Here is a 12525-nt window from a genome sequence, read left to right on the forward strand (position 1 = left end):
TTTTCACATTCTGTCGTTCAAACCTCCGTCGCTGTTGCCATAACCCAAAATAAATCCAACAGCACTGTTCAAAGAAAATGCTGCTCAATATACAATCAGTCTGGCTTAATAATGGTTGAAGAGTTGCTAGATCATGAAATGCTTTGGAATACACACACCTATTTTAAGAAAACATTGTACCCAATGAGGTACCACTGCTTTCCTTTTGAAATAAAGCCAACACCAATGCTAACCAACATACAAAACCATAAAACAACTCAAATGAACCACTGAGACAAATCAATTGTGTAAGTGGACAAGATTTTTTTTTTTACTTCATAATTATGAAAACTGGCAGAGTCAAGTAGAACAGCAGTGTATATAACCAAGAAACCTGTCCAAGGAATTAAATAAACCCAACAATTTTATAAAGAGGCTTAGTCTTCTTCCTTTAACTGCAATTTAAATTAACCAAAAACCTTGACCTGAAATTATTCCTGAGTTAAGCAATTTTTCAATGAATCCACAATGTTTCTTTTCCTCATCCATCTATGATAACAAAAACCCACACTACCACTTTCTTTCCTGTGCTGGATTTACTTAACTGGATTTACTTAAGCTGAGCTCCAGAGAGCCTGCAGAGCTGCTGGCATTTTTTTGCACAGCCTCAGCAACTGACATACTGTCACATGTCAGTCAGCTGGTGGATTAAAGAGAGAAAGTGTTTTCATTAGGAATGTAAATGCATTTTAAAACACTTTTTATGAATATATATTATCACATACTCAACTAAGTCTTTCTTTTTTTATGTCCCATGAGTATCACTATTACGTGACAAAGAGACCACGCTGTTTTTCAGATTTCACTGCCTAAATTTTGCAATGGTATTTTCTTCAACTAGCTTTAACAAGAATTAAATCACCAGCCATACAAGGTGACATTTTCCCTTAAATCAAACATCACTGACAGAGACGAGTATGTCTGCAAAAAAATGTTTGATTCCACAAGCACTATCCATTCTGGACATGTAAACCATATAAATACATACTTTAAATTCATAAAAATAAAGTTAAAATACACATGTGGAGATTTTCTAATCAAAGTAAGAAATACTGAAGACTTAGCATATATGATTACTGATTTGGGTATGGAATGGAAATTGAATCCAGGCATGCCCATACTCTAAGTAAGGATGAATCTTTGCGACTGCCACAATTCATTGCTTCTACCAAAAATGTGCCTCAAGGTTCTTCCCCCTGCCTCCCAACAAGAAAGTAATGTAATTTTGATTCAGGTTTTTGAACTAGATGACTATGGGGTATACAGAGCACAGCTGCTGACAGAAGGATGGAGGCAGAACCTCACTTGACACTTTAAGCTGCAACTTGACTTTGGACTGGCTCAAGTGTAAGAAAATCTCACTAAGTGTCTCAAGAATCCACTACTGGATTTTATAGGACAGGATTCAATGCAGTATCTTTTCCACCACCTTGACCTCACCCTTGCTCCAGAAAACTTAGAAGGTTTTTTTATCACTTCCAATTTATGGGGAATGGAAAAGTGTCAAAAATCTACATTTGTGAAATTAAATATTCATTCTCTGAACAGCTTTGCATTCATGAAGCTTATACTGCATCATCACAACATTTTAGAACTATTTATGTAGGCTTCTCAAATGCTACTGTCATGTAACTTACTCATATTTCAGCACCATCTACTACACATTCATTTACCTGATCTGAATGTTAGGCTCTGCTAATGATTATTCAGTTTTTACATAACAAAACCTGATATTTTTTTGGAATTGAAATATAAAATATTTTGAACAAACTGCTAAAGAAGCTGTTGTCAAGAAGCCCTATTTTTCTTCAAAAATTCTAGAATGTAAGCAAGTGAATTTCTGATATTATAGAATTGGCATGCTGCACTGTATAAATTTTAATTACACTGCTGTAAGGCAGTCAGACCCACTCAGTAAAATTAGTTGATTGCAGGTGACAGCCTCCATATAAGATACATTTAAATAACCCAAAGCAGCAATACGCTTGCTATAGATGTACTCTCCAGGAGCTGGATGAGGAACACTACAAAATACTGGGTATTTATAGATTATTTTATGGGTTTGTTTCCTTGGATTCTGTTATGTGATACCCAGGAAAACACTGAGTCACTCTAAAAACAGAACAACCACTCAATACCATTTAAACCAATGTTTGTCATTAAACAATAAGATGAAATCCTCAAACTACTGAATATTCCGATTTTAAAAATTTGGCAAAACTTCAAGGGATTACTCCTATTGCTCAAATTAATCCATTTGAGTACAGCAGTCGTTCCAGAGCAAATGTTCCTCACCTGCACAACACAAGGCAAAAAGTACTAGTAGAACATTTGAAAAAAAATATGCTAATATAACCCTGAAGAAACACAGTTGTCACCCTCCTCTAAGAAATGAAGTACCTCAATTATTAAAATGCAGTGTAAAGTCCAATATACCTTTTTTTAAATTTAGGACAGAAAGGACAGATTTTTTTCTGTCTTAACGACAATAACAAACTACAAATACACAAGGCAAAGAATGAGATCAAGACATCTAAAAAACACTACAGAAAACCTTTCAAAGTTATTTCATGCAGAGTGAGGTTTTGTCTTCGAGGTATGAAAAAAATAAAGATCACAATCAAGTGAAATATATTGAAAACCAAAACCCTGCCTTTAAGATTTATTTATTTCATATTGCTCAGAAGGTAATTCTCAGATAATATTTTTGGTCATCAGAACCTATACTGGAACATAAGCATGGTAATTCTGTACCTTAAATCATATCAAGCATAACACACCATCAGTTTAAAACTGTAACTGCAAAGGGCATCACACTACACCAAAACCTTCAGAAAAAATATTTCAGCTACAATTTAATTCAATGCATGTCAATACCACAGCCAAGATACAAGTATCCCTGGCATCTATCCTTGCATTCACACAGACAACTCCCAATGCAAACATCTGTGAGACCAGGCTGCCAACCAAACCAGAGAAGAGAGGATCTGGCTCCTCTTTGTCCTAATTTCAGAAACAGTGTTGGCTACTTATGTGCATTTTACTTTTCTATACTTAACGACTCCACCTGAATACCATTTGAAAAGCATCTCTGCATATTCATCAGTGAGCCTACACTAACAAAAATCTGGAGTATTAAGACAGTCCACATCTGCATCTAAACATTACGTTCCCTGCCAAACTTGTACTCTACCTCTAAGGAAACATTAATGAGTGGACAAAGCCCCCACACAGCCCTCCAAGACTATGGGTCTCTGCAGCATGCTTTCAGGCACTGAATTTTCATGCTCATTTCACTTTATAAGCACTTCCACATATGAACAGAGCCTCTAGGTATTGTGGGAAGAAGCAAATTAAAACAGAAGGGAAGAAAGAACACTATGTTGTGCAGCATACGTGGGATGGAGAAACCGTACTGAACAGTAATAACAAAAAAGGATGCAAACCACAGCACAGAAGAGTACATACAGACTATAATAAAAACATTGCCAGTACAGTGTAAGGGACAGTACAAGGATCAGTGTTTAGCTGTGACAGCTACCAATTACTCACAGTAATCTGTAGTTCTAGAATGAGTTCTAGCAGTTCTGGGGATTTCTTCTCCCTCTACCCACCCACATCTTCATACTGATACTTTCCTCCAACATCAACAGAGAAATTTTACCAATTTATTACCAGTAAGCATTTCTGTGCTCATATTTTCAATTCAAGAACACTGTCTTGAAAATATGTTGCAACAAACTGTTTTCCTTCCATACTCAAGGAATTACACATAGCAGATGGAATGGAAATTTCTCAGCTCTGTTGAAGATGACATGAAATGATTAAAACTACAAAGGCGTTTGGATGTTCTGAGACAGTATTGCAATGTGTTAAATTGTAAAAACATTCATCCCTCTTATCAAGAGTATTAACTAGCCATTAATGCCTTAAACCTAAAAAACACTTACGCACTTTACCGTAGCTGATCCTTCCATTATTACTCACACCTGTAAAATTACAAAAAAATTATGCAAGTGTTCATGAGACTGGATCCTATGATCACATCACTGAGCTAAAAGAGACCAAATGAAGATAAGTATTATTTTACAAATTCATGTAGCCATTTCTATCAGAATGACACCTTTTTTTGTTTACTATGCACATGTGTATTTATCTGTACCAAAAACCCCAACAAAACAGACGGCTTTCCAAGTTACTTATAAATTAATGCAAGAGCTGTGGCTGTATTTTGGAATGTGTCTTGCAATTATTCTTAAAAGCATGCTTGGAGTTTGTGACAGTGCATTTCATAATGTTAGACAATACAGCCACATTTTTTGCTTTCACTAGAGATCATATGTGTTTGAAGTATTTGCATAAATTTTACACTTAATTAGGCATTAAATATGCATGATTTGGATGTCACTTCTAGCCAGATTTCATTAGTGTGTCATTGCCAAAGAAAAATTTAATGGGTAAATTTAGTTATCAACTCCTACAAATTATCATTTTATATTGTCAATATTAATCAAAACACATATATTAAGGTAAAATCTAGAATTAAAAAAGCAAGCATTGTTAGTATGAAAAATTAAAAATAAACAACAAATCCACCTAATTGGTTTTATATGTTGAAACACCAGAGACCAAGAAAAGCTTTTGTCCTCAGATGAAAGACTAGCCCGAAGTATACTTCATACAGTCCACAGTTCATAAGGCTTCAGATATATTATTAGGTATTTCACTGGTCCCTCTATTTTTACGGTTTATGACCTGATTTGGCAGTGCTTCCTCACCCAGAAGCCAATTATGATGAACATAATTTGTATGAAAGATTAAATTATATATAGGTTTCTGGTCACTAAATAATTTGATGGTGTTCCAAAAAACCCAAGCCCAATGGTTGTTCTATATTCAGTGCAACAGCTCTGCGCTACTGCATTGAACAATATGGGTTGATCCCTGCTAATCCCATTTTGCTGCTCATGGATGAGTGATGCATACTGAGATTGTACTGACACCACACGATGAAGGAGGCTGTGTATTAAATGAGACTGCATACAAAAGGGGAGCTGATTCAGTGGTACCAATGCACTGCAAAGAAATCAAAAGTTATGGATCTATTTTTGTGGCCGTGAACTACAAATGGGACAATTTGTTCTACATTAGGAGTACTGTTCTTTGAATCTTGAAACAACCCACTCAAAGCTGCAGCAAATGACAAGGTGGGCCTCTGGATGGGAGCTGCATTTAACTTGAAATCACAGGCAATTGTTTTGGGAGAAAAAAACATTTGGCAGGGGGGCAATAACACAGGTTATTGCAAACAGGTGACCATAAGGAAAGGTCCCTAATACTATGTACAAGTGATCTACATCTGGAATGGCAGTGCTGAACTGCAACTTATAACAAGAATTTTTACAGAATATATCTCTACATGTCTATATACATATTTGTATAAAAATGTATATATATAAGTATTTTGCAGGATATAAATCAGATGGAGATAAGTCTGGATTCTAGGTCAGCACAGATGTGGTTTTGTATGGACACAGTCTCTACAATCTCCATAACCCAGTAACACAGCTGTTTCCCAGGAAGGAAAAAAAAATAGCATGTATAAAATTATAAGCCTCAGTGAACACAGCCATCAGCATGGACAGGAGACAAGATGAGCGATTTACCAGAAAGAAAAACTTAAAACAAAAGAATTGGACAATAACAATGGAATTAAATTTTGCTGTAAAGGCCTTCAGCATTCAGGATCTAGTCTTGCCTTCTGACCTGAAATGTACAGTTTCAATCCCCTTCAACTCTTATTTCCCAAGTTCATGATGTAATGCTTGAAAATAAAGCACATATGAAGAATCACTTTCTGAAGATTATTTGTATCCCTGACTCTAAATCTCTGTAGACTAATATACTGGCATGCCTTTGATTTACTAGACATTAAGTTTCTTCAGGAACAGATTCAAAGCCTTTTAACTGGGCACATTTGTTTCTCTGTTTCACAGGGTAAAGGAGCTGTTTGTTCTTAAATGCAGAACTAAGGAGATGGTTACTCCTGCCTCCTGAGATCAGCACCACCACAGTAAAGGACGTACTTTCAAGATCATAGTGCAGCTATCACTTTAAAATATTCTTCAAGAGACTACATCCTCTCATGCGTCTCAGTTGGATATTTACAATTAGTGCAGGCTTTTTAGTACTGTGATTTTGTAAGACGCCAAGGAAAACCTTTCTCATCGAAGCACTCCTTTGTCAGCAAATTTTTTTAAATGCCCACTGAAGGATTTTTTCCAGGCAATGTTCTTTACTAAATTAGTCTTTCACCAAAAGAGAAAAATAATTTCTTGGCTGTTTTTTCAACAATCGTTACCCAAAGCCCAATCCCTGTGGTCTGTCTGAAAAATACTCTTTCCAAAATATCTTCATCTGTGGGAAAGTTAGAGCATCCTTTAGAAAAGCAAGACTAGCTAGAGCAGCAAGCATTTTCCAACCCTACTTTCTAAGAAAAGTAGGGTCAGAAAGGAAAAACAAAGGAAAACAAAAATCCACAATGTAGTATCCTGTTCACATCTGCAAGATGAAAGATAGCACAAGTACTAATAACTGCTTTCTGGAAGAATCTGAAAAAAGGTAGCAAGGGTCAGTAAAACTTTTTTTAATGACATGAAGTGATGAGTTAAAGATTAGGCACAGCAAAGTACAGTTTATACTCTATGTCTTCTTTTAAGAGGTTCTACAACACCTTGAGTGTATCCAATAACACTGTACTAAGGCACCAACAATGTTCTCCAGGTATAAACATTGCATATGTCATTATTACAATTTTAATACGCAAGATTCCCTTTGGCCAATGAATTACCATGGAAAGTAAAATAAAAAGAGCACTAAAAGCTAGATAAGTAATTTGCAATTAGGAACATTTTCTTGAATTGTATTTTTTACTTATTTTAACCCTTTAAATATCTACTGACAAGATAAGCTTGTCACAGTTTGGTGACAAGCATGCAGACATCCAAGTTTTACTGTTTGGGATTATTCTCAGATAAATATTACAAGCTGCAAATGGTTTTACAGATGGCTTAAGATGGCATAAGCTCATGCTTCTGTAAACAGGTAATTGTGTTCTCTGTCCCTCGAGCTGATACCCAGCACATGGTCCAGTTTAAGGTAAAATCTTTTTATTCTTCCTGGATTCAGTTTCAATGAATCAATTCAGCAACCCAGTTCAGTACACTCAATGATGCTGGTAACAATTTTTTAATGTTCATTTCTCAGCATGAAAGTAACATTCTTTGCACTTATTTACATAACGAAATCAATCTTGCAGAAGTATATACAGGTCTGAAAAAATATGCATCAGTAACAAAGGCGAATACAAGCAAAATCACGTGGGACAAACTCAGTGTCTCAAAACCGACTTAACAGATAGTGCAAAAGTACTGCAATTGTTGCTGCAGAGTAGACCTGCTATATCAACATATAAGAAGTTGTAATAAACCTTGTCTCTCAGAATACTGGGCATGGCCCATATTAAAAACAGGACAACAGCAATGAGTATACCAGGGATTGAAGGTAAAAATGAAAAACGTTATTAGCTTTGTTTTGCCAAAGGTAAATTCTGCTCTCAAAATCTTGTTATGCAATGTATCTTGAACAGAGCTTTAAAAATCTGCAGGGCAAATTCCATCATCTCTACCTCTACTCAAATTTCCTGGCCCTGTCAGTTTTCAATGGGAAAACTCAGAATCCTTTATTGTTGTGAAGTGGGGCAAAAATAAAATTCAGATCTCTTGATAAACAAAAAAATCTTAGATATCAGCAAAGCAAAAAATAATGCTAATCAGCACTGAAGATGAAATACGACTTAAATGCTGCAGCCCGGGAAGCAGAACAAGCAACAAAACCTCTTCCAGTCATTATTACTGCAGATTGCATCCAAAAGCGGCATCATCACTAATGGGGACTTCACAGCAGCCAACACATCTATGGGATCAGCCAAAGACTTATGTAAGAATACAGAGACAAGCTGGTTATCCTGAATGTTTCTAGTCACCTTCATAGTGGTGAAGAGAAGTACTTCTGAGAGACATGAAGAGATGACAAAATTTAGACTACCGCACTGCATCATCAATGTAAGGTAAACAGTTTTATACGGAATGCTTAAGCAATTAGTCAATCATATTACTAAATAATGATTTTGAGAACAGACTGAATTTGAAGCCATATGAAGCTGATGTGAGACTCACTAAACCCATACAATGGATTTCAATATACTGCAAGAGCATCTATAAGCCTTGGTGCACACAACATAAAAAGATAAATTTAGGTAGCTTTTGATAAATAGCTGTATGACAGTTCAATACCAAAGCAAACCAAACCAGTATGTAATACCATATCAACCTGTTGAAAGAACTAGGGTAGTGGAATATAAGAAAAAAAAAAAAAGGTTAGAGAGAAAATCCCTGCAACTGTGAAAATTTAAATAAACCCCAGCAATGCTCACTTGAATAGGGCCTGACAAAATTCTTACATTTTCTACAAAGTAAAAGACATGCTTACCGTTATCTTTGCTGCTGTTTTCTTCAATTGTCATTTGTTCTGCTAGCTCAGACAGCGATTCATCGATGGTCTGGCTTCCTCGCAAGGTTAAGGAAAGTCTTCTCTTAAATTTTTTCATTCTATCGATATTGAGTCTGGCTTAAGGAAGCCTGAAAACAAAAATAAATAACAAAAAGTGAGAAATAATTAGGTAATCAGAAAATGAAGTTTAATTGACTGACATAAAAATGCAGGAAGGCTTACAGAAAACTTGGGCAATATGCAAGTTATACTTAAAATAATATCCCTAAGCAAGATTACTCTACTGGACTGAAGATGAATGTGTTGAGAGGTTGATGCCCATACATTTTTGCAATTTTTATTTCTATTTGGAAAAAAAAAAGAACCTTTGGACTTGTTTGGATTTTTGTTTTGGAAAAACAGCTAACTTCATAACCAATTTTACAGTCCAATAATAAAGGAAACAGTCATCTGAGAACTAGATCAGTGTGTGCTCTGTGGCCTCCTCCACAGTGTCTTTCACTAATCCCACTAAGGAGAAGGAGACTGTAACCCTTTCTCTTTTTCAGCCCAATTTTTTATGATGAAAACTTACCAAACTCCTCTCTATTTTACCCTTTTTACAAACAGAAGAAGGGGACAATGCTGAAAGTCTTAAACACAAAAGCAGTTCTCAAACACCATCCCACCTAGAGAAATAGGATGGCCAGGGTCTGGTAACAAAACTCTGGCTAGGATGGATGTTTCCCTTAAGAGTCAAGCAGTAGGATGGAACTAGGAACAAAGCAGAAGGCACTTTGTCCCTAGAAAGCTGTAAGCAAACAAACCATAATAATAAAGGTCCAGGTCAATAAACATGCTGCCACAAGACTGAGCTGGCAAGTGAACTTTGTGGTGGGCCATACGTGTGCCCTTGCATAACAAGAGGCACAGTTCTGCCTCTCCTTACTCCATATGGACAGTTCACCCTTGATGTTATTTCTCTCTAACTTGTTCATCTGCTCATAGACTCCAAGAATCACATGTGCAGTGTTCAACACAAGCACAGCATAGTGAAGTCTGAAATGCTCATATATTTTTCCCCCCTCCCATGAGGTTCTTTGCCTTCCAAAATTCATAATTCACATATAAAATCAAATTTTGCTCAATATTCTCATTTAAACAGAGAAATGCAACAAGTAGTATGCCAAAGATCCACATTTAATAACAAATTGTGAATACAATTTTATATTGACAACGTCCCATTAAGTGTACACATTTCAACGAACTTACTCTTTTTTAAGCTGCTTCATAATAAAAAGAAGAACAAATTGGTACAACAAATCTGAAAGTGGCTGCTGGTGGTAGCAGAATTTCACAATATTAGATTGTTTAGGAAAGCAAGGAACACAGTAGGGGTGAATAAAAGACCATTGGGATATGAGCTCCAAAGTCTGAGACGAACAGTAAAATCACTGGCAAAGCAACAGCTGCATCCAAGGGGAAAGAGGTGGATTACAAAACAGGGTAACTAACATCTCAGACAATCACAGCTACTATAAAGCAGAATCATTCAGGCACTAGGTAGAGATACATAGGAAATAAAATATACTGCTGTAGATACAGTTAAGCCAGAAGTTTCTTAACTGCCCCTTTAATGCACTGCTGTATGTGCAATAAAGCCACACCTAAGTATGAATAATTTTACTCTCTCAAGTCAAAAGCAGGATATTCTTATTGTTAAGAAACTGCATTCAGATAGCAATCCAGAGGGAACATTTATTTTTCCTGTTCAGGACCAGGCTACAAAGATCTTACTTGACAGTGTTTTATTTCTGCATTCAAACTTTTTCAAAATAAATGCCCATGTTTCTCTAATAAGGCCAATGTTGTAAAAAAAATTGGAAGGACACATCATTTATGTGTAGTTTTACTCAATTGTCCCATGATGTTTTTTGAAACTTGCATCTTCCTACCTGTATTATTCTCAAAAAAGGATACATGCAATTTTTAGCTGTGTAATGCCCTAAAGCTATTTGACAGCACAACAATTTCTTTCCAATTTTCCACTTGGGCAGCAAGTGAAAAAACAGGTGCCTTTAAAGGGAAACACGCTATTCCTGGCTTTTGATCCTGCAAGTACTTAAACCTACACAATTTTTGAATCAAAAAGGTCTACTGCTGAAGAATATTACATATAAATTAATAGATATATGGATTAGAAAATCCAGGAAACATTTTAAATCTCAAGCTAATTAAAAAAATCCCAAAGTACTTTGTTTGCTATAATTACAACATTTCCCCTGTTATGGCAGGGTTTCATGGAGTAATGAAGTACCATTTTTGCTAACATTTGGAATTAATTCATGGCTTGATTTTCAAATAATTTAACAGTGAAACGGAATGAGGAGTGGGAATCCACATGTGACAGAATGTTCTCTTCTACTGAAATGTATGTCAGATTTTTAAAGGAAAAGATGCTCACTGATATGAAAACAAATTTTTCTCCCTTAAGGCACCAGTATTCTTGCTAGTTCAGAATTGTAAAGAAAAAAAAAAAAAAAAAAGGAAGCATTGACTAGTATCTAGCACTTAGAATGTCCTCTTTTCAACTTCTTTATTCTCATGGCCAGCTGCAGAAGCTGCTCATTCTTGGAAGTTTAAGACAAGACATCAGTGAACAAAGCTTTGAAAATATGATGCATACAATCCAAAACTAACACTGGTTCTCTAAAATGACAGCGCTTTCACAGAAAAGTCCAAATTGTCTGATACTCATTTTCACCACTTAATAGCATATGCATACTTCTTATCTCCCTTTAACAGTAAATCTAGTTTAAATCCAAAATGGAGTTACTTGATTAGCAACATACATGTAGAAGCAATGTTTTCTCAAATTCTTAATGACTGTGAAAAGAATACAGTTATTTCTACATTTAGCTTTAGAACAGAGGCCACAGGCTTGACTATTCTATTCTGCAAATTTCTCTACTCTGAATAAGTCATACCCAAATCAAGTATTTCAGATGTCACAGTAGATAGAGGCATACACTTGAATGCAACTAATGCAAATTCTAGTCTCCTGCAGACAGAATGAGGACAAGCAATCTGATATGACACTATCTGATACAACCTACAAAAGCTGGCAGAGACATATTTGTTCAATCCTTATACTGATATGAAATAAAAGAAGCAAAACTGTATTAAAGGAACTGCTGCTTCTTACAAACAATCTGCAGTCTAACCCTGAAAAACTGTTCTTTTTGTCTTTAAAAGTAATATAAGTTAATCCTTGAAAACAATGCTAAAATCTACCTTTTCTACTTTCCAACATTCACTGTCATTAACTCAGTTCACTTCACTAGTATTAAACCCCTGTCTTGAACCCAACATCTTTTAAAAGTGATCTTTATAATACAGTTGTGAAAACAAAATCAATTTTTTAAACTGATCCAGGTAAGACTAAATTTAAATATGTGTGTTTTGGTTCTCTTTCTCTAATTCACACCAATCCCTCCCACGATGCCTGAAGGACAGCACTTCTCATTTAACACATACATATGTTCACAACACCCAGGCTGTACTGCAGACACACATGAAAGCACTTTGATTCCAAAACAGTAACTCAGCTAGACTGCACTCACAGTCACCAAAATTCAGAGGTCTTACACTGCCAATGGCTAACATTCTCAAAAGCCCTTCCACTTTCTTCAATTTCCCAGACTCTTAGTTTCTTGGAAGTTAAAAAAGTAAGGCATTAAGGTCTTCATACACAATTACTATGTGTCCTCAATCCTTGTAAGTTTAAACAAATTCAGTTAAAATTTTCAAAACTGATAAAGCTATTTAACACCTTAAATTTTAGTCAGTTTATTTCACAAGGGTCACAAATAACAAAAGCTCACTATGATTTTGCTGGATTCAAAGTCCTTTGAAGTCAAAGGGAACCTGTCCTTC

The 12525-nt window shown here is 35.7% G+C and overlaps 1 protein-coding gene across 4 annotated transcripts in view; it reads right to left on the minus strand.

Moving 5' to 3' along the window:
- CDK17 (cyclin dependent kinase 17) overlaps window positions 1-12525 on the minus strand; it is an 89511-nt gene that overhangs the window by 44512 nt on the left and 32474 nt on the right. For 3 of the 4 annotated variants that reach the window (XM_059473421.1, XM_059473422.1, XM_059473423.1), the window contains exon 2: window positions 8590-8738. In XM_059473421.1, the coding sequence (XP_059329404.1) occupies window positions 8590-8707 (118 nt within the window). In that variant the 5' untranslated portion in view covers window positions 8708-8738. Of the gene's footprint in view, window positions 1-3989; window positions 4029-8589; window positions 8739-12525 lie in introns of all 4 variants that reach the window. The other variant, XM_059473420.1, reaches the window with a different exon arrangement.

Source organism: Ammospiza nelsoni, chromosome 5 (genome assembly GCF_027579445.1).
Source record: "Ammospiza nelsoni isolate bAmmNel1 chromosome 5, bAmmNel1.pri, whole genome shotgun sequence".
Lineage (NCBI taxonomy): Eukaryota > Metazoa > Chordata > Aves > Passeriformes > Passerellidae > Ammospiza > Ammospiza nelsoni.